General features: G+C 41.7%; 1 protein-coding gene across 5 annotated transcripts in view; it reads right to left on the minus strand.

Annotated features, from left to right (window-relative positions):
• Window positions 1-25,206, minus strand: part of MCTP1 (multiple C2 and transmembrane domain containing 1) — a 1,184,139-nt gene that overhangs the window by 545,276 nt on the left and 613,657 nt on the right. For all 5 annotated transcript variants that reach the window (XM_073624522.1, XM_073624521.1, XM_073624523.1 and 2 more), the window contains one exon: window positions 23,548-23,641. In XM_073624522.1, the coding sequence (XP_073480623.1) occupies window positions 23,548-23,641 (94 nt within the window). The remainder of the gene's footprint in view (window positions 1-23,547; window positions 23,642-25,206) is intronic.

Raw genomic sequence — 25,206 nt, forward strand, 5'->3', positions numbered from 1 at the left:
CCAAAGGTGCTTCAACAAAGTATTGAGCAAAGGCTGTGAATACTAACGTACATGGGATTTTTTTTAGTTTTTTATTCTTAATAATTTTGCAAAGATTTCAAACAAACTTTTTTCACATTGTCATTATGGGGTATTGTTTGTAGAATTTTGAGGAAAATAATGAATTTAATCCATTTTGGAAAAAGGCTGTAACATAACAAAAAGTGAAGCGCTGTGAATACTTTCTGGATGCACTGTAAGCATCAATTGAAATAGGAGGGCAATGATCGAGAAATGTAGGGCTTTTCAAGGGGGCAACTATAAGAAATTCTCTCTGTTGCAATTGTTTGTTATTGTACGTAAAGAGACAATTATTTCTTTTTCTATAGAAAAAAGTAGGGTTGTCCCGATACCGATACTAGTATCGGTATCGGGACCGATACCGAGCATTTGCGCGAGTACTTGTACTCGCACAAATGCTCCCGATGCCTTAGCCGATACCTTGTACTGTGAGACAGGAACTCGGCGGGCGGAGTCAGCGGCGGAGTCAGCGGGCGGTGTCAGCGGCTGAGTCAGCGGTCGGAGTCAGCGGCAGTTTCAGCGGGCGGAGTCAGGGCGGAGTCAGGGGCGGAGTCAGCGGGCGGAGCAGAGAGCTGAGCGGAGAGCGAGTCCTCCGTGTAATCAAGCAGGCCAGGTAGTGCAGCGTGCAGGGCTCGGCGAACGAAGCAGTCACATTCAGTAATGGAAGTTCATGTGACGCTCCGTGTTGCCATTAAACTGTTGTCACTGGTCAGTGCTCACTGCTTAGAAATCCCGACGCCCATCTTGGTACACCCTGCCAGCAGCGGACATCTTGTTACACCCAGCCCATATAGTTCAGGCTGGGTGTAACAAGATGTCCGCTGCTGCTTTATTGAGGCCAAGTGCAAGGTGTACCAAGATGGGCGTCGCAGAGGCAGCATAGAAAAGAGTAAATGCTCTCATGCCCATAAGTGCCACTGCCAGCCATCAATCAGTGCTCATCAGTGCCCATCCAGCCAGTGCAACTGCCAGCCATCAGTCAATACCAGCCATCAGTGTGTGTGCCACTATCAGTGCTTGCCACATATCAGTGCCCATCAGTGCGTGCCACCTATCAGTGCGTATCACCTATCCGTGCTCATCAGTGCCACCTATTAGTGCTCAGTCAGCGCCATCTTTTAGTGCCAGCCATTAGTGCGTGCCACCTATTGGTGCCCATTAGTGTATGCCACATATCAGTGCCCATTAGTGTGTGCCACCTATCAGTGCGTTTCACCTATCAGTGCATGCCACCTATCAGTGCCCATCAGTCAGTGCCACCTTTCAGTGCCACTGCCCAGCTAACAGTGTGTGCCACCTATCAGTGCTCATCGGTGCTGCATATCAGTGCCACCTATTAGTGCACTGCTCATCAGTGCCATCTATCGGTGCACCTCAGTCTGTGCCAGCCATCAGTGCGTGCCACGTATCAGTGCCCATTAGTGCGTTCTACCTATCAGTGCATGCCACCTATCAGTGCCACCTTTCAGTGCCACTGCCCAGCCAACAGTATGTCACCTATCAGTTCTGCATAATCAGTGCCACTGCCACCTATCAGTGCTCATCGGTGCTGCATAATCAGTGCCACCTATTAGTGCACTGCTCATCAGTGCCATGCCATCTATCAGTGCACCTCAGTCATTGACAGCCATCAGTGCATGCCACGTATCAGTGCCCATTAGTGCGTGCTACCTATCAGCGCACAGCCATCAGTGTGTGCCACTCATCAGTGCTCATCAGTGCTGCATAATCGGTGCCACCTATCAGTGCGTGTCACCTATCCGTGCTCATCGGTGCCACCTATTAGTGCTCAGTCAGCGCCATCTATTAGTGCCAGCCATTAGTGCGTGCCACCTATCAGTGCCCATTAGTGTGTGCCACATATCAGTGCCCATTAGTGTGTGCCACCTATCAGTGCATGCCACCTATCAGTGCCCATCAGTCAGTGTCACCTTTCAGTGCCACTGCCCAGCTAACAGTGTGTGCCACCTATCAGTGCTCATCGGTGCTGCATATCAGTGCCACCTATTAGTGCACTGCTCATCAGTGCCATCTATCAGTGCACCTCAGTCTGTGCCAGCCATCAGTGCGTGCCACGTATCAGTGCCCATTAGTGCGTTCCACCTATCAGTGCATGCCACCTATCAGTGCCACCTTTCAGTGCCACTGCCCAGACAACAGTATGTGTCGCCTATCAGTGCTGCATAATCAGTGCCACCTATCAGTGCTGCATAATCAGTGCCATGCCATCTATCAGTGCACCTCAGTCATTGACAGCCATCAGTGCATGCCACATATCAGTGCCCATTAGTGCGTGCTACCTATCAGTGCCCAGCCATCAGTGTGTGCCACCCATCAGTGCTCATCAGTGCTGCATAATCAGTGCCACCTATCAGTGCTCATCACTCAGTGGTATCTATCAGTGCCAGACAGTCAGTGCCACCCATCAGTGCCCATCCATCAGTGCATGCCACCTATCAGTGCCCATAAGTAAGTGCCACCTATCAGTGCTGCTTAATCAGTTCCACCTATCAGTGGTCATCAGTGCTGCATATCAGTGCCTGCCAAGTAATCCTATCAGTGCCCAACAGTGCTGCATATTAGGGCTTCCCCATCAGTGCTGCCTCATCAGTGCCACCCAGACCTATCAGTGCTACATATTAGTGCCTCCTCATCAGTGCAGCCTATTAGTGCCACCTCAATGCCCCATCAGTGCAGCCTCATTAGCAGTAGCACACATCAGTGAAGGAGAAAAAGTACTTATTTACAACATTTTGTGACGGAAACAAAGAAAAGCTTCTTTTAAAAAAAAAAAAACAACAGTGATTAAATAAAATAAATACCACCAAAAGAAGCTATATTTGTGTGAAAAAAATTATTTGAGTACAGTGTAGCTTGACTGCGTATTGCGCAATTGTCAAAGTGTGACAGCGCTGAATCCGCTGATAGCTGAAAATTGGCCTGGGCAGGAAGGGGGTGAGAGTGCATGATATAGAGCGAAGTAGTTAAACAGTGGACACTTTGCGCTCAATTGTTTTTTGTTTTTTTTTTTTTCACCCAAGGTCGAGCAAATTATCAGAGCCTTTCGGTGAACACTGCACAGAGACACCAGCAGAATGTCAGCTGTGTGGAAGTATTTTAAAATTAACGAGGACAACCCACGGTTTGCAGACTGCAAACTTTGTTCTGCAAAATTATCTAGAGGTGGTACAAAAATCAGTTCTTACAATACCAGTAACCTGATAAAGCACTTGAAATTAAAACATAAAAGTGAGCATGGAGAATTTACCGCTATCGGTAGCAGCAGTAGCACTCAGCAGCCAACTCTGCAGCAAACTTTTGCCAGAAGAGAAAAGCTGTCAAGAGACAACCCCAGAGCTGTACAAATAACAGAGGCGCTCACCCAATTTATTATTCTGGATGATCAACCTCTTTCAATTGTTGAGAACATGGGTTTTCAGCGATTTCTTAATGTGTTGGAGCCAAAGTATGACATTCCCAGTCGCCATTACATAACAGACATCATCTTACCAAAGATCCACGACACGGTTAAAAAGCACATTAACATCATGTTGCAGAAGGACATAAAGGCAATTAGCTTCACCACCGACATCTGGAGCAGTAGTGTGAGTCCACTGTCTCTCATCAGCTTAACGGCGCAGTGGATAGATGGCGAATTCTGTTTGCATCAGGTCATGCTCCACGCTACAAAATTTGAAGGCTCCCACACCGGTCAAGCAATAGCAAACATACTTGAGGAAATGCTTCAGACTTGGGCGATTCCCAAAAGTTCTGTTCATGTTGTGGTCCGGGACAGTGCCAAAAACATGATAAAAGGTATGGAAGTTGCTGGACTTCCCAGTATTTCATGTGTGGCACATACACTGCAGCTAGCTGTCTCAGAGGGACTGTTATCACAGCGCAGCATTGCAGATGCTGTGGGAGTCGGGCGCAGAATAATTGGCCACTTCAAACATTCGAACCTGGCATACTCTTGGCTGCAGGACATCCAGATACAGCTTGGTCAGCCAGTAAGAAGACTCCAGCAAGACGTGCAGACTCGTTGGAACAGCACATTTTACATGCTGAAGTCTCTGATTGAGCAGAAACGGGCCCTTGGAGTGTATGTGTCTGAATATGAGCTCCCTGCCACCATTACTGCAAACCAGTGGAATCTGATGGAGAAGATGGTCAATATCTTGGCTCCCTTTGAAGAGATGACTCGCCAAGTGAGTTGTTCAGATGCATTTGCCTCTGATGTAATTCCTGCAGTAACAGTGCTACAGAAAGTTTTAGCAAAAGTGGATGAGGACCAAGGCATCAAAACAATGAAGAGCACTTTGCTTGCTGCTTTGCAGAAGCGCTTCTCTGATACTGAGCGAAACCCACTTTACTGTATCGCAACTTTACTCGATCCAAGGTAATGTTAATTTTTCTGCTATTAAATGTAATTGTTTTCTTAATTCACAGAAAGAATATGCTGCATTCATTCATTGTTGTTTATTTTTTTCTTCTAGGTATAAAGATCGTTTTTTCTGTAATTCTGACACTTCCAGGGAGGCAAAAGAAATGTTAGTACTGGAACTGCAAAACATTTTTGAAGAGACAATTGAATCTGAGCAGCATGAAGAACCAGCTTCCAAAAGGCCTCACCGTGACCAGCCAGGTACCAGTCTGGACAGTTTATTTGCAGAAATTGCTGGTGAAGGATCATCTACATCTGAGAGCAGTGCTCCAAAAGCTGCTACTATACAGCTGGAAGCTTACTTGGGAGAGATCACTGTACCTCGTTCAGAGAAACCCCTGAAGTACTGGGCAGTTCATAAAGTGAGATTTCCAACTCTGGCTAAAATGGCCCAAAAATATCTTTCTGCCCCATGCAGTAGTGTGGAAAGTGAAAGACTGTTCAGCTTAGCGTCTAATGTCCTTACTGATAGCAGAAACAGGCTTATGGCTGAACATGCAGAGATGCTTTTATTCCTCAAAAAAAATTTGCCACTAACTTTTAAGAAATAATTCTATTTGCTATATTGCCTGTAACTTTTGGTTGGTTGTGTGATTTTTTTACATTTGTTATTTTTGTTATTGTTATTAATATATTTTGATGTTGTAAAATATATTTTTTGTATTTATCGACATGTTCTGTGATAATTCTTTGAGTTTACTACTGTGTGACACAAGCAAATAAAACAGTTTTATTCTTTTGTGTCTTGAGTTACAGTTCTTCATAATTATAAAGAAGATATCATTACTTAGTCTGTGTTGTGGTTTGAAAACTGTCACATGACATTAAAAAAAAGTATCGGTAATCGGTATCGGCGAGTACTTGAAAAAAAGTATCGGTACTTGTACTCGGTCTTAAAAAAGTGGTATCGGGACAACCCTAGAAAAAAGAGAATGTGTTTTTTAACTATTCATGCATCACGAATATCCATCAGCTGAGAAAATCAGGGTGGTTTACAGGAAGCACAGCAATATATTTAAAAGCCAGCTGATGTCTCACTTCTCATCTTGCTTTATGAGACCACTGTCCATCTATCACAAGTGGCCAAGAAAAATCCAATGTCTACCCTAATTTGATGGTTCAAAGCAACACCTCACACAGGGATTGGGAAACTCATGGCTGTCCCATGGGGAAATTATTGCACAGAGATTTTACAAATTATATTAGGGCGATCAGTACAATGCTCCTCTCATGATCAATGGCAGGCAGATGTATTCATTCTCACTGTCCTCAATGAGATATTTACCCATCTATGGACACCCTACAAAAGTGTTTAGTCACATAGACTAACTTATATCACATACAGCACATTTGCTTTGTTTGTTAAGAACCCGAGACCTGGTGCACTGGTAATTTATAGTTCTCTAAGAAGCTTTCAAATAAAATATCTGAGGTAAACTGCTTATGACTAGTTCCTGGTACCTGGGGCACATGCCCTGTTGTTCAACCTGTACCCATCATTAGGCTATTTAAAAACTGTAAATTTGGTTCTAAATAACTTGTGGTGATCCAAGTGGCAGCAGCATGCTCTCCTGCCAAGTGGCAGCAACAAGCTCTCCTGCCAAGTGGCGACAACATGCTCTCCTGCCAAGTGGCGGCAACATATCCTCCTGTCAAGTGGCGGCAACATGCTCTCTTGCCAAGTGGCAGCAACATGCTCTCCTGCCAAGTAGCGGCAACATGCTCTCCTGCCAAGTGGCGGCAACATGCTCGCCTGCCAGTACTTCCATCACCAATCTTACCTCATTCTCCTGCCCAGGTTGCAAATACCATCTGTTGCTGACACCTGCTGCTACAACAGGTTCAACACAACACTGAGGTGACAATGCAACTGTTTAATGTTTTCAGGGATATCTGTGAATTAGGGTGCCCCTTCTTGCATGGGTACTGGTAAATTAGGGTTCATATTCACATGGTTATCAGTGTAAGGGGTCTGTTTACATGGTTATGGTTGAGCAAGGATCAATTTACATGCCTAGTGTGTGTTAGGGTGGTCATCTCTCATAGCTGCTGGTGTCTGTAAGAAGTCTATTTACATGGTTGCTTGTTTGTCTGTGGGGAGCTGCCTATTTGGCTGCTGGTGTGTTTTTAAGGATCTATTTATTTGGCTACTGGTGAGGAAAATGTACATTTACAATGTTGCTGGTTTGCTTAAAGAGGAGGGGGGGGGGGGGGGCCTGCTTGTTATGCTACTGGTGTGTGTGTGTGTGGGGGGGGAGTTGAGGGGGTCCATTTACATGTCTTCCAAGTGGAGTCTTTAAATGACTGCTGGTTTGTAGATGCTTAAATCAATACTTAGGACTGTCTATTTACATGCCAGCAGGTGAGGAAGGAAGATGCTGTATACTATGGACCCTGATGAGATGTAATATATGACTTTTGCTTCCTTATAGAGCACAGTTGCTGATAGCTACTGGGGTGATGCTTTGTCACACTAGGGAGAATGCAGCTTTAATGAAGGTGATAGAATGTGCTGCTAGTGGTGATTCTCCTGCTGATGCTGATTTGGATATGATGCTGGAGAAGAATAGGGTTCCGTGTAAGCTGAATTCAGGTGACAGTGACACTGTTTAAATAATGTATACCTTGAACCAAACCCACATTTTATTATGCCTACAATTTTTTAGACACCTTAAAGCAACCTTTAGTTTTAACTCAAGGTCTTTTAGAGCCTTCCAATTTCCCTTAATGTTCCCCATCTGTCCATGCTTCCCCCTCCGTTCCTGTCCAGTTGACAGGTGTCTGAAATAGGGGGAATTTCCCCCAAAAGGGACACAAATAGAAATAAAAAGTCAATAGAGACTCTAACCCCATTTTCTCCCAAAACTAAAAAAGTGTTTGTTGGAACTGGGCTTTTAGATGTACCCATCAGACTGAAAACGCTATAGTTGTAAATTTTGTAAGAAAAATATAACCAATACACTTTCCTGTGCTAAAGCAATAGGATAGCTGGGTCAATCTCTTAACATTTTGTATAGCTACATTATGCTTTGGTTCATATTCCCTGCCTCAGCCATTCAGCATATGTGAGTTTGACTGGCATATTTTACATTTGTTCACTGATTAAATACTGTAGCTCTGACCTGCAGTAGCTGAGAAGATGAAAAGGTGCTGAGTAACAAATGAGACAATGATGCAGCATTAGCAACATGCTCTTGTTAGCCCAGACATGAAATATAGCAGGTACTGAGGTATGGCATGATGGAAATCAATCTGAACAGTACTAATGTATTTTGTTTTACATAAAATAATTTCAACTAGGATACAAAAATATGGGTTTAAACTTGTGTTTTTTTATATGTTAAATTAAAAAAAAAAAAACAGAACTCCAGGCAGATATAAAAAGATTATAAGTTCAGTTAAATCCTCAGTTTTTTTTTTTTAATGCAAATTGTTAGACAGTGTCATTTTTAGGTTATTCTTTTGCAGGCTAGATGTAAATGGGCTGGTAAATATTTTGTTTGTTTGATATATAATACAGTACATCCAGAAAGAATTCACAGCGCTTCAGTTTTTCCACATTTTGTTATGTTAGAACCTTGTTCCAAAATTGATTAAATGCATTATTTTCCTCAAAAGTCTACAAACAATACCCCATAATGACAACATGAAAGAAGTGTGTTTGAAATATTTGCAAATTTAAAATAAAAAAGCAAAAAATCACTTATACATAAGTATTATTCACAGCCTTTACCATGATACTCAGAATTGAGCACAGGTGCATCCTGTTTCCACTGATCATCCTTGAGATGTTTCTACAACTTGATTGAAGTCCCCCTGTGGTAAATGTTGTTGATTGGACATGATTTGGAAAGGCACACACCTGTCTATATAAGGTCCCACAGTTATCAGTGCATGTCAGAGCACAAACCAAGCCATGAAGTCCAAGGAGTTATCTGTAGACGTCCGAGACAGGATTGTATCAAGGCACAGATCTGGGGAAGGGTACAGAAAAATTTCTGCAGCATTAAAGGTCCCAGTGAGCACAGTGGCCTCCATCATCCATAAATGGAAGGCGTTTGGAACCACCAGGACTCTTCATAGAGCCAGCTGCCCAGCCAAACTGAGTGATCAAGGGAGAAGGGCCTTAGTCTGGGAGGTGACCAAGAACCCGCTGGTCACTCTGACAGAGCTCCAGCGTTTCTCTGTGGACAGAGGAGAACCTTCCAGAAGAACAACCATCTCTGCAGCACTCCACCAATCAAGTCTGTATAGTAGAGTGACCAGACGGAAGCCACTTCTCAGTAAAAGGCACATGACAGCCCACCTGGAGTTTGGGCTGTCATATCAAGGCTGTCAAGGCATCTGAGGGACACTCAGACCATGAGAAACAAAATTCTCTGCTCTGATGAAACAAAGATTGAACTCTTTGGCCAGAATGGCATGCGTCATGTCTGGAGGAAACTAGGCACCGCTCATCACCTGGCCAATACCATGCCTACAGTGAAGCATGGTGGTGGCAGCAGACTGGGGCGAAGGTTCATCTTCCAATAGAACAGCAACCATAAGCACACAGCCAAGATAACAAAGGAGTGGCTACGGGATAACTCTGTGAATGTTCTTGAGTGGCCCAGACAGAGCCCAGACTTGAACCCAATTGAACAGCTCTGAAGAGATCTGAAAATGGCTGTGCACTGATGGAGCTTGAGAGGTCCTGCAAAGAAGAATGGGAGAAACTGCCCAAAAATAGATGTGCCAAGTTTGTAGTATCACACAAAAACACTTGAGTCTGTAATTGGTGCCAAAGGTGCTTCAACAAAGTATTGAGCAAAGGCTGTGAAAACTTATTTATGTACATGGGATTTTTTTCGTTTTTTATTTTTAATAAGCTTACAAAGATTTCAAAAAAACTTCTTTCACGTTGTCATTATGGGGTATGTTTGTATAATTTTCTGTTTCAATTGTTTTTATTGGAAATTTTTCCAAGAATAGGATCCACAACACAGGTGGTGCACATCAAAACATTAGGAACAGTTATAAAAAGGGGAATCAAATATTATACCAACAGCCATCCCACTCGGAAAACCTTCCCCCAGGGAAAAACATTACAACCCAAACTTCGCCACCACCCACGCCGGAATGGACCATGATTGTTTGTAGAATTTTGAGGACAATAATAAATTTAATCCATTTTGGAATAAGGCTGATTGCACATGCTCGCAGTCCCCATATGTGTCTGTGCTGTCAAACATCATCACCAGTGTGCTACATCACCCACCACTAATCCACCAAAATTCCCCTGGACAAGATAAACTACACAGCCCTGTTGTTATCCATCACAAATAAGTTCATGACCCTATTAGGGTTACGAACCAAACATTGTTCCAGTGCATATAAATTCCTAGCTAATAAGAAATGTAGGCATAGAACAGCTACATTGCACTATTCAATGGAGGACTCACCTAGTAAGGCAGCGGTCTCCAAGCTGTGGCCCGCAGGCCAGATGTGGCACTTTGCTTGCTTTTATCTGGCCCTTGGAGCACTATAACTCCCACTGACACCAATAATAGGGCACTTTTCTTCCCACTGACACCAATGATGGGGCCCTATATCTCCCACTGACCCCAATGATGGGGCACTATTTCTCCCAATGACACCAATGATGGGGGAACTATTCCCCCAATTCACACCAATGATGGGGCACCATTCCTTACACTGACACCAATGATGGGATGCTATTCCTCCCACTGACACCAATGATGGGGCACTATTCCTCCCACTGACACCAATGATGGGGCACTATTCCCCAGCCTCACACCAATGCTGGCACACTATTCCTTACACTCAATGTTTCATATTCCCATCGCACACGTTGCTGGTATAAGCTCTTAAAGGTCGGGTGCTGCAGCAACAACCAGCTGGATACTGGTTCAAGTCACAATGTAGATATTTGCCAGCACACCAAGGATCAGCACACGGTGGCGTCCAAACGGTTTAATTTATTGCATGATCACAACACAAAAGGTGCAACGTTTCGGAGTCGCACAGGACCCCTTCGTCAGGCATGTATCATCACATGCCTGACGAAGGGGTCCTGTGCGACTCTGAAACGTTGCACCTTTTGTGTTGTGATCATGCAATAAATTAAACCGTTTAGACGCCACCGTGTGCTGATCCTTGGTGTGCTGGCAAATATCTACACTATTCCTTACACTGACACCAATGATGGGCCGCTATTCCTCCCACTGACACCAATGATGGGACACTATTCCTCCCACTGACACCAATGATGGGATACTATTCCTCCCACTGTCACCAATGATGGGACTCTATTCCTCCCAATGACACCACCGATGGGACATTAATTCTCCCACTGACACCAATGAGGGGGCACTATTCCTCTCACTGACACCAATAATGGGGCACTTTTCCTCCCACTGACACCAATGATGGGGCATTGACAGCATTTTCTACTCCCACTGATCACTGTCTGCCCCGCTAAAGTCTGAGGGGCAGTAAACTGGCCATTTGTTACAAAAGTTTTGGAGATCCCTGCAGTAAAGAATCAGAAGGCATTCATGTTGGAATAGGCAACGCCACAGGTTTATGGGTTAGTAAAGCATATACTTATTACATTATGTGTAATATCTGTGCCAATTACAGGTAACCTGTGATCTCTGAACTATCATAACCTCGCCTATATACCTGTTCTTAACAGCAGTCTCCAACAGGCATCTAACTAACGACAGGCCCTAGATGACATAACACCTACCAATTAAACACTGGCAAGGTAAAATCTGCCAACAAAGCAATGATACGAAACAAACAAGAGAGGGAGCTTGCCTGAAAAACTGCAGGAAATTACATTTAAAGAGAAGTATGGGATTTGTTTCTTTTTTAGTCATACTGACCTAGCTGGATGCAGCATCGGTCCAATGCTGCATCTGTCCCCCGCCGGCTCTAACACTGAGAACCGAGCAATCAAACATCGCTGATCGTTCAGTTCTCACAGCTCCATGAGCAGAGAGCTGATGACTGTCAGTCACTGGCTCTCTGCTCTGCCCCTCCCCCTTAGGGGCTCACTGGATCTGTGGAGGGGGTAAGAGCTGCCAGCTCAGGCTTTCAATGGCTCGATGAGAGACTAAGCCAGGTGATGGTCCAGGCATGTGGGCAGATCTCAACCATATGGTGGCAATCTTTCCCGAGCCTTGACCGCCTCTGTGACGTCAGCCGACAATGGGCTTCAGCCCGCTGTCTGCCGAAAACAGGTCACAGGAGTGCTGAATGAACTGCACTCCTGTGATCCACAGGAGAAGTACAGCCAAACAAGATTTGGCTGTACTTCTCCTTTAAGGACTGGTTCACACTGGTCCAATTTCAGATGCAACTTGAGTCGCACAGAATCACATGACAAGGAAAATCATATTATTTTATTGGTGTCCGTTCACATCCATGTGACTCCATGTGGCAAAGTTTTGGAGAAGGTTCTTGTACTACTTTGGTGCGATATACAGTGAGAATTGGCCCCATAGAATAAGTAAACCACATCCAACATGCAACCAAGGCACAACAGAGTTGCACTACAAAGTCACACCGAAATCAGATCAAAATCGCATCGTAGTAATGTGAACCTAACTTAACATGTACGTTTATATTAGATTTTAGAGATTTTGCCTGAGTATACTTTCTATCCTACTAAGTTTAATTTTCAGTTTGTCACTGGTGACTTCTGCCTCCATTCTTAAATGTAGACGGTTGAATCTCACTGCTCTAGCAATAGGAGCCAACCTCCAGCACACGCATTGGTCTTTCCTCAGTGATATACCACCCCCAGCACACAGATTGATCTTTCCCCAATGATTTACCACTTCCAGACACAAACTGATCTTTCCCCAATGAGATACCACTTCTAGTATAAAGACTGGTCTTTCCCAAATAAGATACGACTTCCAGTATGCAGATTAGTCTTTCACCAATGGAATACCACTTCCAACAACACCCAACCAACAAACAGTGTTTCTTTACAACCCATCGATGACAAGACTGTGCATATCATGGTTGTGGGGACATGCAGTTAGCGTATATGCCGATGGGTAGTCATTACCATTAGCATATGGGAAATTACAAAAGGGAGGTTGCTGTGCTGTACAGCCAATCCAAGGAGGAAGTTGTGATAACGAAATGCATCAGTGTGTGGCTGTATGGCAACCATTAGTGACATCAGATGTAATACCAGAAGTGACATTACGGCGGTGATGATTCCGGAGTGGGTGAGATACTAATACACGCTGAGTTTGCTGTGACCATGCTTTGCCAGTCTCATGCTGCTGCAGTAGATGTATCACATGCGTAATTTATTTTAACCTATGTGAGTGCAATGTTTGAAGCTTTTTAACTTTAATACATTTTGATCAAACGTTACTGCACCATCAGAGCACGTTGTTTCTTTATATGTGGATCTTTCCATGGGATCAATAATATGGATGGGAGATTGATGCATGATTTAACCCTATGTGGGTTGATGCCTATTTGCTGTGCATGAGAGTGCAAGGCAACTTCATTTGGTAAGTGGACACCCACAGGGAAGTGGAGTCACCGTTTGCACGTGGTGTGGTGGATGAACTAAATTGAATCTGCTTTCAACTCATTTTTGAATCTTCATTGATTAATCATCATTACATTTAAGGACTTATTTTGTCAATGGACTTTGTTTTTGTTTTATCACTTATAACAAGATCAGTGCCTATCATTTGTGAATAAAAAGACTAATTATTCTGCTTATTGTCATACTATTACAATCCCCCTGCACATATTGCACCCATCATACCTTTCACACTCCTCTTCTACAGACTTCTTCTAAACACCAATCAGCACATACACCCCTCACCACTGGCGAATCAAACTGCAGGTGGCACAATCTCCCGTACACTTTGCAACACGATCCCCAAGGTTCTAGGGTCAGCCTTGGTTAATCCCAAGAAGGCACCAGTAGATATTGATTTTTTAGATCTGACCTCACCAGATCTGAAAAAACAACAAACCAAGATAGACACATTCGTTCGCAAACCTCCCCCATGCCCCTACCCAGCACTTCCACGACACGTCCCAATTAAATATTATTAATCTCACTTCTACTCCTATGTCACCGGATGAGTTATCAGTTCTGCAACTGGGTTTGGGCTTTTGCCCTCTTGATTTTCTACACATTACTGAAACTATTTGTGCACGTAACTTAACATTTAAGTTAATTTTTGATAAAGACTGCCAAAATATTAATCTTGAATGCAAACTCACTGAATGCACAAGGCACTTTAGCATGGACGAATTCTGCGCGCTACGTGACCTGATGCTCTTGTATGATGAGAGTGCCACTGAGGACCCCTCGGGTTCCCAGCAGGAACCTATTGGGGACCTGAGTGACACAATTGCCACTTCGGCTGCTTCGTCTTCAACGCAATCTACTGTTCCTAACAAATTCAAACCCAAATCACGTAATTTTCCAGACCTAATGACTTGCCCAGCTACTTTGGCTTTTCTTCAGTAATCTTTTAAGGACCTCAAGCAAAATAAATGGACTTTCCACCGAATCTTACCCCAAATCAATTACTAGCACTTAGACATCTACAGAAACGAAATTACATCATTTTTAACTATCCGATAAGGGTGGGAATATTGTTGTCATGTTCCATATACAGTATCAGACTATGTGTCGCAAAGTTTTAAACAACTCCACATGGTACAGACCTTTTCCACTTACTAAAATCAATGGATTCATCAATGAATTTGGAGGACTATGTACCGATGCCTTTTGGCAAGGTCTCACAGATAAGGTTACTCTCAACTATTTGATTCCCAAGCACCCTTGAACTCCTACTTTTTATACACTGCCAAAGACACATAAGAACATTCTTCGACCTCCATGAAGGTAAATCATGTCAGGCATTGGTTCTTTAATGGACAATGCCAGCAAATTTTTGGATAGCTTTTTGATGGCACATGTGCTGAGTTTACCATCCTACATCTGTGACACAACAGAGCTTTTGAGACACATTGAGGGGATTCAGTTTCTCGGGACTCCCTTCTCGTGGCCATAGATGTTGAGGCTCCCTACTCGAGCATCCCCCACAAGAAGGGAGTCCTGATGGCTAAATCCTTCTTAATGGAACAGGATCATACTTCTTGGCCCTTGACTGAATGTATCTTACATTTATTATCCTTCATTCTTACATGGAATTATTTCATCTTTGAGGACCAACACGTTCTACAGGCCCAAGGTGTGGCCCTGGGCATGTCTTGTGCCCCGTCCTACGCCAAATTTATTTCTCGGAGCATGGGAAAGAAATGTTTTTTCCAATGATCAATACACTACCTTCTTGCAGTCTGTGCTATGCTGGTATAGATCCATAGATGATTTTTTTGAAGTGTGGACTGGCTCTATAGCCCAGCTAAATGAGTTTATCCGGATACTTAATGTCAATTCTATGAACTTACACTTTACGTTTAATCTTGACGATACACAGATCCCTTTTTTGCTCATCAAGAACTCAGATGGAACTCTAGGTACAGATCTCTATCGGAAGCCCACAGCCGGGAACACCCTTCTGCACGCTTTCAGTGCTCATCCAAAACCTCTCATGTGCAGTATCCCTTATGCACAGTACATGCGACTGCGCAGGAACTGTACATGAGATGAGGATTTTTACATTCAGGCTGCATCTCTACGTGAACGTTTGCTCCTTAGAGGAAAACTGTTAAGATCATTACCAAATTTTCAGCACATCATGGCCAGCTTCGCAATATCCTTTCCAAACACTGGCATCTCTTAACAGATCATCACATCCTAAACAAACATCTTCACAGTACTCCGAAACTGGTGTTCTGAAGAGCCAATTCTTTAAAAGATCGCCAAACTAGCAGCCACTATTGATCCAACATCGGTCACTCCTCGGGTTTAAGGGGCACTTCTCAATGTTGGCAATGTTCCCGTTGCCCTTGGATTCTCACTATTACTACCTAAAGACTTCCGAATGGGGAACTCTTCACTCCCCATACCCCAGCCCATTATGGCACAACTGGGGTTGTCTATCTAATGTTCTGCGATTGCAGAGCCTTTTATGTAGGGAAGACTAAGGGAACTAAGACAGAGAATTGGAGATCATTTCTATTATTCAACGAATGGTAAACTTACCACCGTTGGCCGACATATAGGCCTTTACCACAGATTTAATCCTATAGCTGTTAAATTCTTGGCCCTGGAGGTGGTGCCCCTTGACCCCGGGGGGGGGGGGTGACCGTGACAAGGTGCTCTTGCAGCATGAGAACCTCTGGATTGAAAGGCTCCACACTACCATTCCACCTGGCCTGAACGAGCTTAACTCCTTCCAGCTGTTTCTTTAAAGAACTTTGCCTCCTTAAGTCGTCTCTTAGGTTCCCTTGATGTCTGGCTTATATATATATTTTTTTTTTTCTCGTCATGGTTATCTGTCTAATTTGGTACAGCCCTGCACCTGCTTGGTCCTGTTGTTTGTGCTTTTTCTGTGCCATAATATCTGTTTCTGTTACAATGTTTTCCTTTGCCTTACCTTCTTCTTTAGCCCGAGGTCCCACATACCCATGAGCCTCCAATATGGGTTATTAAAGGTTGCCTTGGCATTAAATGGTATTTTTTTAATACCTGTACAAAAATGATATATATTTCTATTTCTCTGTTATTTGAGCCCAGCTGTTTGCCTCTCCCTGTGATATGCTTGGGTACTTCTGGCGCCCCCCCTGTTGTCCCCATGCGGCGGCTAGGTGACCTCCCTGGTGGATGGACGAGTCCCATCTCTATGGGACTGCCCCCTTCACTTGTGTACATCCTACATCCGACGTCATGCGCTGGCGACGGGCAGCGTCTGTTAACACCACTGGGTCGGGGACTACATAAGCATACATAAGCTTTGCCTGCTTGTCAGTGCTATGGATGTCGGGCCCGGGAATATTTGTACCCTAGCATATCCACAGTAAGTATACATCACTGGCACTTATTACAGCTACTTTGCTGTTTCCATTTATGGAGTTGCAAGCATGTCTTCTAATTCATCTGTGGCCATTGTCTTCTTCCCTATAGGTTGCATATTGTGGGCAGGAATGCGTGTGCTCAAACACACCCCCACTTCTTACCTCTCCCCTGTAGTGGTGTAAATCCTGCTGAGTATTGGTACCCCCATCTCCAGCTGCCCTTTATTTCCCAGGACCTCCAAATCCTATGTATCTGCATATAAGGTATATACTATGCCCTTCTCCCCCCCAAAAAACCCCCCTCCCTCGCCCACTCCTCCCTCACTCCCTCCCTTTTTCTCCCCCCTTTTTTCCCCTCTCCCCACTCCCATCCCTTCCCCTCCTTCCCCTCTTTTCCCTTCTTTTCCTTTTCCATCTTTCCCTCTCTTTTTCCTTCCTCCCCCTTTTGCCCTCTCCCCCTCCCCTCCCCCTTCTTCCTTATTAATTTCTATTTTTTCTACTCTCTTTCCCTCTTGCATCTTTGACCTCCCCTTTTCCCCTTCTCCCTCCCTTCCTTCACGCCATCCCCTCCCCCTTTTTCATTGCCCTCCATACCCTCTTTTCCTTCCCCTCTTTTTCTCCTCCTGCCTTACACCTCCCCACCCCTGACTTACCCACTGTCTCCACATCTCCCTATCCTCACCTAATCCATTTCCTCCATCCTTTGCCCCTCCTTCCCCACTTCTCTCCCACTTTGCCTCTTCACTTCCTCACTCATACACAATTCCCCACCCTTTCCCTCCCCCTCCCCACACTTTCACCACAGTCACATTCCTCCACCCACAGCTCCTTCAAGTGCATAGTCCACCCATTTCAACTGTTTCACCCCATCTATTTCTATACCAATCTATTTATTTTTACGTCCCCCCTAGTCACTGCGGGGGACCCTTTGGTGACGTCCTGTGTCCTGTGTTTGCCAGGGTTATAGGTAAGCAGCTCTGCTCTTCCCCCATATATACTTTGTTATTGACACTATTGTATGAAATGTTGTTATTGCTTTGGTCAATTGTATTGTTATTGATCATTTGTCAATCAAATTACAGATATCTTCCTGACGAAGCGGCATTAGACCACGAAACTAGTTGAGATGTTATCCGTGACCAACTATCCCACTGTGATCTTCCTCGTTTGGGGACGATTATTTTGGTGATACACATGGATTGTTACCATGCTTTTAATCTGTATTTGGTTATTTGCCATGTTTTATTAATTATGTATTAATAAATCTCTATGTTTTTCTATATACTTGTTCATACATTTGAATTTTTTTTTTTTAATTTGTACCCAGATAGTCCAATTGCCCTTGTCCTCTAAGGTAGGCTTGGTTGGGGACCAAGCCACCGATCCCCATATCTCTAAGTTTCTGGATGATGGTACAATTATTTACATATCCTCTACTATGATTATTGCTATAGAGGCTACATCTATTCCTCTTCTGCACACACTAGCCTAATGTCATACCCTCCACTGCTCTCTCCTGCTTATATTGCCTACTACTATACTTTCCACCCTTCTCTTATGACCATACTGCCCCTATCGTAGCCCTCACCTTCTAGTCTTCAATGTAAACACAGAGCAATAGCACAGGAAGGAGAGCTCAGTGCTGCCCAAACATCTTAACTGTTTCTCTTGGGAAATTTGAGGATGAGTGTCTGCAGCTACAGATGTCAGTGAAGGCTTGTTTTCAAGCTTGTTTACTGCTTGCTAAAATATGTAAATATTTAAAGGTTCATAGCCTGGCCACAGTTCCGCTTTAAAAAGAATTCCCAATTTAATTTTTCACGCTGTCATGTAAAAGGAGGGGGTGACATCATAAACCATAAGCTCTACCAACATCCGACACAGAGTCTTGGTCTGACTGCTGAAGGAACAGATTAGCAGTACAAACTGTGAAGGTGAATATGGGTGACCAGGGGGGTAGGTTAGTATAAGACTGTTACTGTGCTCTTATAGAGCAAACTGACATAGTCTCTTTATGGTGTTCATAGACATTAGATGCTCATCTCTCAATGTGGCCCTTTTTGGCTGAATTGGGCTACAGTCTCAGGTTTATGAGACACATGCAGATATTGATAGCCAAAGGTCATATTTCCCCCCCAACAAATCAGCACCAGAGGCGTCCATCACACTTTGCCACTAGCTAAACAGAACCTTGGTCCCACAAGGTGACAGTTCCTATTATGATACCATTTCACAAGCAGAGACGCCCGAGGGTGTCTAGATTCTTATTTATGTGTATATCTTTATTTCAAATCTTATTATCAGTGTTTGTATAAAAGAGTAATTCTCTAGGTGGAGGCCATATTTATAATAACGCAGGTCAGTTAATGCAACTGAATGATAACCTTTTAATGCAACTGGAAAAAATACTGCATAGCTAACAAACTTACACTTTAATTCATCTACACCAAGTGTATGTTAAAAACAATACTTTTCAAGAATTTCTGGTGAGAAATATTAGGGTGTGAGATGATTCAGATAAATGGCTCAATTAATTGAATTGTAGCAGACTTCATTGCACTGAATCGGAGCTGTGAGCTCTTTATTAAAAGTGCTGTTCTGTAGCCCATAACCTTGTTCCTTGACTCCTCTCTAGTTTCCAATTTAAACAAGTCCCCATGCGGCCTGCTCTAAAGGCCTTTGTCTCCCTGTCATTGTTAAAAGAACCGAGGCATCCTGGAAGTGTGAAATCAGAACTCATGAGTTGAACGGTTCCCCCGGGAACACTGTACTGCTCAGAAGGTCAAAGTCATGGGCTGGACCATCTGAAAGTGTCTGATCGCCAGTCTGTGACACAGCGGGTGGGGGGCAAAGGAGCTAGAACTTAACACATCTTAATTAAAGCCCACAGACAGCAAAACAGACTGTTTTTAACTGGGCTGTCAAACAAGACTTAGATTTCACCCTGCTAATGAATGTGAATCTGCTAAATGTTAAACCATAAGCTAATAGGGATGTTCTAAGATAATTGTTAAAACAGCATTATATCTTCTTTTGCTATGTCTTTATTCTATATTACAATCTGATTTCATGCTCTATTTGTTTCTAGGTTTTTATGTTCTACATGGTTATAAAAGACATGAAATTTACATGAGGACATTCTAAATAAATCTCACGTGATAATTTATTGTCAAGGAAAAGCCTGAAGGTATTTGGAATGGGTACATCTTTGATCAAGGAACCCCCACAATCATACAAATCTGCATGTCTCTATATTACACAACTATATTTAGTGAAATGTATTATTTCTCCAGTTTTATAAGTGTGATTTCTACCAAACTGAAGATACAGTATATCATTTTCAAGGTTCAGAGAAGAGAAAATTAAACCAATCAAAGTTTATGAAAATCTAAATTTTTCTTGTAATAGATTAACTAGTAACCCCTACCGCCTCTCTGGCTATCTTGACTGGTTTGACATGTGGTGATCTACTTATTGAATGACATAATGCCAGGCATCTCGTGCTGGCAGAAATACTACACAATGAACTGTTCTTGAAGTATATTGTGAAATAATTCATTACTGTCCCTTTATAACTGGAAAACAAATACACAGCTGCAGTATCTACCTTCTTCTCCACTCTCATTTTTTGTAGCATATCATTTGCTCTAATACTACAGGTATACTTTATCAGTGCTAAACAAATTAAAATATATTAAATAATGAAACACTGACAGAAAACATGTACATAATATGACATTGAAGAAGAATACCCTGCCCAAACAAACTTACAATCTAAGATAGATGGGTGGCAATGGCTGCAAATGATGGGAGATGCCTATTAGGCAATTGCAAATAGTAGGAAGATGGATAGCCAATATTAAAGAAATGGGTTTTGAAAGATTATTTAAGCATCTTAAAAAGAAAGGATATCATTAAAGTGGAATTCTGCAGCTGTGGGTGGGATGAAGTTATGGGCAGATCGGTGGACAAGAGATAATGTTTTGGTGGATATTTGTGGATTAAGTCAAGAGTTATAGTGGGGGGATACACTGTGAATGTTGTGAAGGTAAAAAAATAAGCACTAGAATTTAATTGATGGTTAGGTTGAAAGACACTGAAGAGACTGGCAGAGAAGGGAAGCAGATAAGGAGTGGTAGAACGCAAAACAGTTTATTTACTAAAGGCAAACAGACTGCACTTTGCAAGTGCAGTTGCAATAATTTTCCCCAGAGCTTAGTGAATGTGGTAAAGCTCTGCTGAAGTCTATCATCCAATCATGCGCAAGCAAAAAAGCTGTTTTTTATTTTCCTTGCACCTGATTGGATATTCTATATAAAGTAAAGCTTCACAATATTCATTTAACTCTGGGTAAAAATGGTGCAACTGCACTTGAAAAGTGCACAGTTTATTGTTTGCCTTTAGTATATTACCATCATAGTCTTGTCAGTGAATGACTAGACAGGATGAATTTGCAGAAGACTAGCTATTTATCACATAAAGCAATACAGCATTTTTCATCATACCAAAAACAAGTTTAAATAAGGTATGTCTTTTTCCCATTAATAAATATGCTATAAGATTGGCTAGGCAACCCAAGTCACATGATCTCCATCTACCAATCTTTTACGGAGAAAGGTTTTGCTTTCAGCCAGCAGTGATTTTATAGAATAAAAAATACTGCCCTCATTTACATACAGAATCACAAACAAAACCTACAAACAAGTATTTTTTACATTAATACCTACCTATACCTTTTCTAGTTCAAGATGGTTGAGAATGTAGCTTACAAAAAGCAAAGAGGGGAAAGCTTCTTTTACATTGCAGGAGATATATTTTTGTTCCCATTACCGACTACTCAGTTCTGGCATGCAGGGGAGAATTGGCCTTACACAGGAGCTAAATGTCACATTTTCCATAAAATATGATTCTACATTTTCTTAATTTATTATGATTTCTGAGCAGGCCTATATTTACCATAATGGCACTTGTGGGCCTGCGGCTATGGAAATGGGATAAGGGGGGGTAACACCAAATCTCAACTTTCTGACACCTGTGGACATTTATGGCTAAACTCAGCAAGTGCATTATGGGCGGTAGTATGTGCTGGGGGATGTCATTACAAAGGCTTGTTATAGGCCACCACTCCTTTTCTAGTTTGCCCAGCTGTGCAGTTAAAAAGTCGTTTTTTTCATTAACATAATTGCATGATACAAGAGCCAAGGTTTGCACAAAATGGCAAAATGGGAGTCTGGTTTGCTAAAGGAGTTGAGACTATGCACACAAAAAAGAGTAAAAATTCACTTCAATTATCCAACCATGTGAAAATCAAACCCTTGTTTATTTTATCTGCATATAATTGTATAATTGAAGTGAATCTTCACTTTTGTGTGTGAACAATTTTACCACCTTTAGTAAATCAGTCTCGATGTCTAAACAAAGTCCATCATCAGAAGGGGAAAACGAAAAGGAAGTGGGACTTTAAATGAAATACTTGGTTGCAGAGAGGTAAATAGGTGAAAAAATAAATAAAAGGTTTTATTAATTGCCATCTAAAATAAACATCCATAACATTTGATTACAACAGTAATGATATACATTGATACATGGTATAAATTCATAAAAACAGTATCATGTAAAATGGCAATTAATCGTCCTTCCAGAATTCACCAATATGGTCATTGTATAAACAATAATGCACCGTAAAACTTGCGAAACCCATGGCCTTGTTGGTCCTAATGAGGATATTGAATGTAAACTTGGTATTGTAGTAATGTTAATTGGAAATAAGAGGTATGGCAGCTCTACGCGTTTCGTGGCTAGAGGGCCACTCGTCAGGAGCGAGCACAAGATATATCTATAAATAAAGGATGAAGTATTATAATAGGATAGGTAAGTACGGTAATGGGGTATAGAACCCTCAACTCAATTACCTGTTAATATTAGGTATCAGTATGGTTTTGGTACCCCGCTTTCACGCCACAACCATACTGATACCTAATATTAACAGGTAATTGAGTTGAGGGTTCTATACCCCATTACCGTACTTACCTATCCTATTATAATACTTCATCCTTTATTTATAGATATATCTTGTGCTCGCTCCTGACGAGTGGCCCTCTAGCCACGAAACGCGTAGAGCTGCCATACGTCTTATTTCCAATTAACATTACTACAATACCAAGTTTACATTCAATATCCTCATTAGGACCAACAAGGCCATGGGTTTTGCAAGTTTTACGGTGCATTATTGTTTATACAATGACCATATTGGTGAATTCTGGAAGGACGATTAATTGCCATTTTACATGATACTGTTTTTATGAATTTATACCATGTATCAATGTATATCATTACTGTTGTAATCAAATGTTATGGATGTTTATTTTAGATGGCAATTAATAAAACCTTTTATTTATTTTTTCACCTATTTACCTTTCTGCAACCAAGTATTTCATTTAAAGTCCCACTTCCTTTTCGTTTTCCCCTTCTGATGCATGACAGGGATGGAAACTTGTAGCCTTACCAGGCTACAGTTTCATTTAAAGTCCCGAGGGATGGAACAATGGTGCCTTACCAGACCATGTGTTCATTTAAAGTCCCTATTTATTTCCCTTCAACCCCATTTATTCAGTAAACAAAGTCCTTGATATGCCATGTCATTAGATACATCTGCTTGGCTATATACTGTCATCAAATATACCACTATATCTTTAGAAGATAAAATCAGTAAAATAAATAAAAAAATGCCAATGGCTTTAAAGTGGAAAATGCACAATTATTATTATAACTCTTATTCTCTAGACACAACAAAAACTCCATTATCATGACATGGTTTTAATTAAAGCCCCCCTCCTTCCGAGAACCCTTTAAATAAGCATCAGTAGAAGATACTCCTAGTAACCTGTCATCTTCTGAATGTCATCGTAGCGCACTGTGTGCCCCAGATGTAAAACGTAACAAATAAGTCTCATCAAATGAATCACAGGAAAACAGTTCACTCTTTTAAAATTTTAATTAAGAACTGTTTGGAGAATATATGTAAATGTAGTGACAAGACATTTTGTACAGAGGGATCCTCTTACCAGTGACATCAGCTGCCATCAATCCCTCTGCTCTTATGACTTTCACTTGAAGGAAGCCCACATCATTAAAACTGCTAAATGATCTCATAAAACTCTGCAATTAAAAAAAAAAACAAAAAAAAAAAAACAAATGCATTATTAATATGTACTTTCTTATTATATAGCTTAAACATAGATAATATTTGAAAAACAATACCAGAGAGGACAAAAACATTATTTTCATATGTGTGTTCTCAAAGCAACATTTCACCCATTACAGTTAGCCCAAGAATTGTAAATGCATGGGTCGAAAAAGTACAACACAATTTCATTTTTTTAAAAGCGACAGTCTTAACAATAACGGCAGCATATTCCAAGCACAGAGAATTACATAAGCAGACAGAAACATGGTAAGGTTTTTAGTGACAAAATAAACAAATTTGAATCAGCATTTCTGGACCAATCTAAAAAAAAAGTCATGAGCATTACAAAGATGAACTTTATAAAAGGGCACAAAACCTGGACCTTTAGAGTAATGAAAAACTGTCTTATGGCTTAATTAGTCCACATTCAGAGAGGCCTATGGTTAAAAATAACACCTTGAACTTTCTTTACCAAAGAATGCATTAAACCCACAACATGCTAAAAAAAAAAAAAAAAGACATGGCACTGTGCATGTATTTTTTCATATGATTGAAAAAGCATTTATTGAATAAACGTAAGGCTTTACAGCCAAAACCAGAAAAAGTCACTAACAATGTTATGCTTACAGCAAAGGTGATCCATTTCTGAGGTATTGTCCTTATAATAGAGAAATCCTAAGGATCATACACTGGGCTATTGCCCCTTAATTTTTGCTAGCTGAAGGTGATAACTGAGTTTCTATAAGGTGTCTATTGAAAAGCAGGAAAAGCAAATGTTTACAGTGGTGTTAACTTGCTATAGTACCGTCTCAAGCTATTATAGCAATTTATTACATTAGGTTTTCAACAGTTTAATGGCCATTTCATTAAAAAATAGGAATACGAATAAGAACTGTTCCTTCATAATATATATAGCTAATGAAATTCAGATGTATTTTTATGGACTCCCAGAAGGATCATGAGGGGAATTTCTGGAGATCAGAGCACAATGTACATTTTCACCTCCTTGTTTCCTTCTTTTATACCTGTATTTCAAGAAAGACCAAAGCTGGCCTAAAGGCTTACTCTCTTCTTTGTGAAACCTTTTGTGTAGTTAGAAATTATTCTTCTCACCCCACATAATTCCCAGTTATTGCCCAAACATTTTACAAAGTATTGTAAAGCAGTATTACAGTCGTACTCTTCAGAATACTATCTAATGTAGAAGCATGTTTAGAGGAAGAAATATACAACCCTCTTTATATTAGAATTCCAGGCATTACTGTTACATTTAACCTCAGCTCATCTGATAGTTTGTCATTGTTCTTGAGACTTCAAACATGCTTTTTTCAATAATAGTTAGGTTACAAAATATTTTCTTCAAATTTTATTGTAGCATTGTAGTTTTATGAACCTACGTTTCAATGGAGCTTTGTGAATTTATAACCTGATGATTCCAACTCTAGTCACTGACCTTTCTAAGATATCAATAGCCAAGAATTTTGTACATTGCTGTGAAAAACTGAATAACATATTTGTGGCCTTCAGCTTCATGAAC

The sequence above is a fragment of the Aquarana catesbeiana genome, linkage group LG01 (assembly GCF_042186555.1).
Source record: "Aquarana catesbeiana isolate 2022-GZ linkage group LG01, ASM4218655v1, whole genome shotgun sequence".
Classification (NCBI taxonomy): domain Eukaryota; kingdom Metazoa; phylum Chordata; class Amphibia; order Anura; family Ranidae; genus Aquarana; species Aquarana catesbeiana.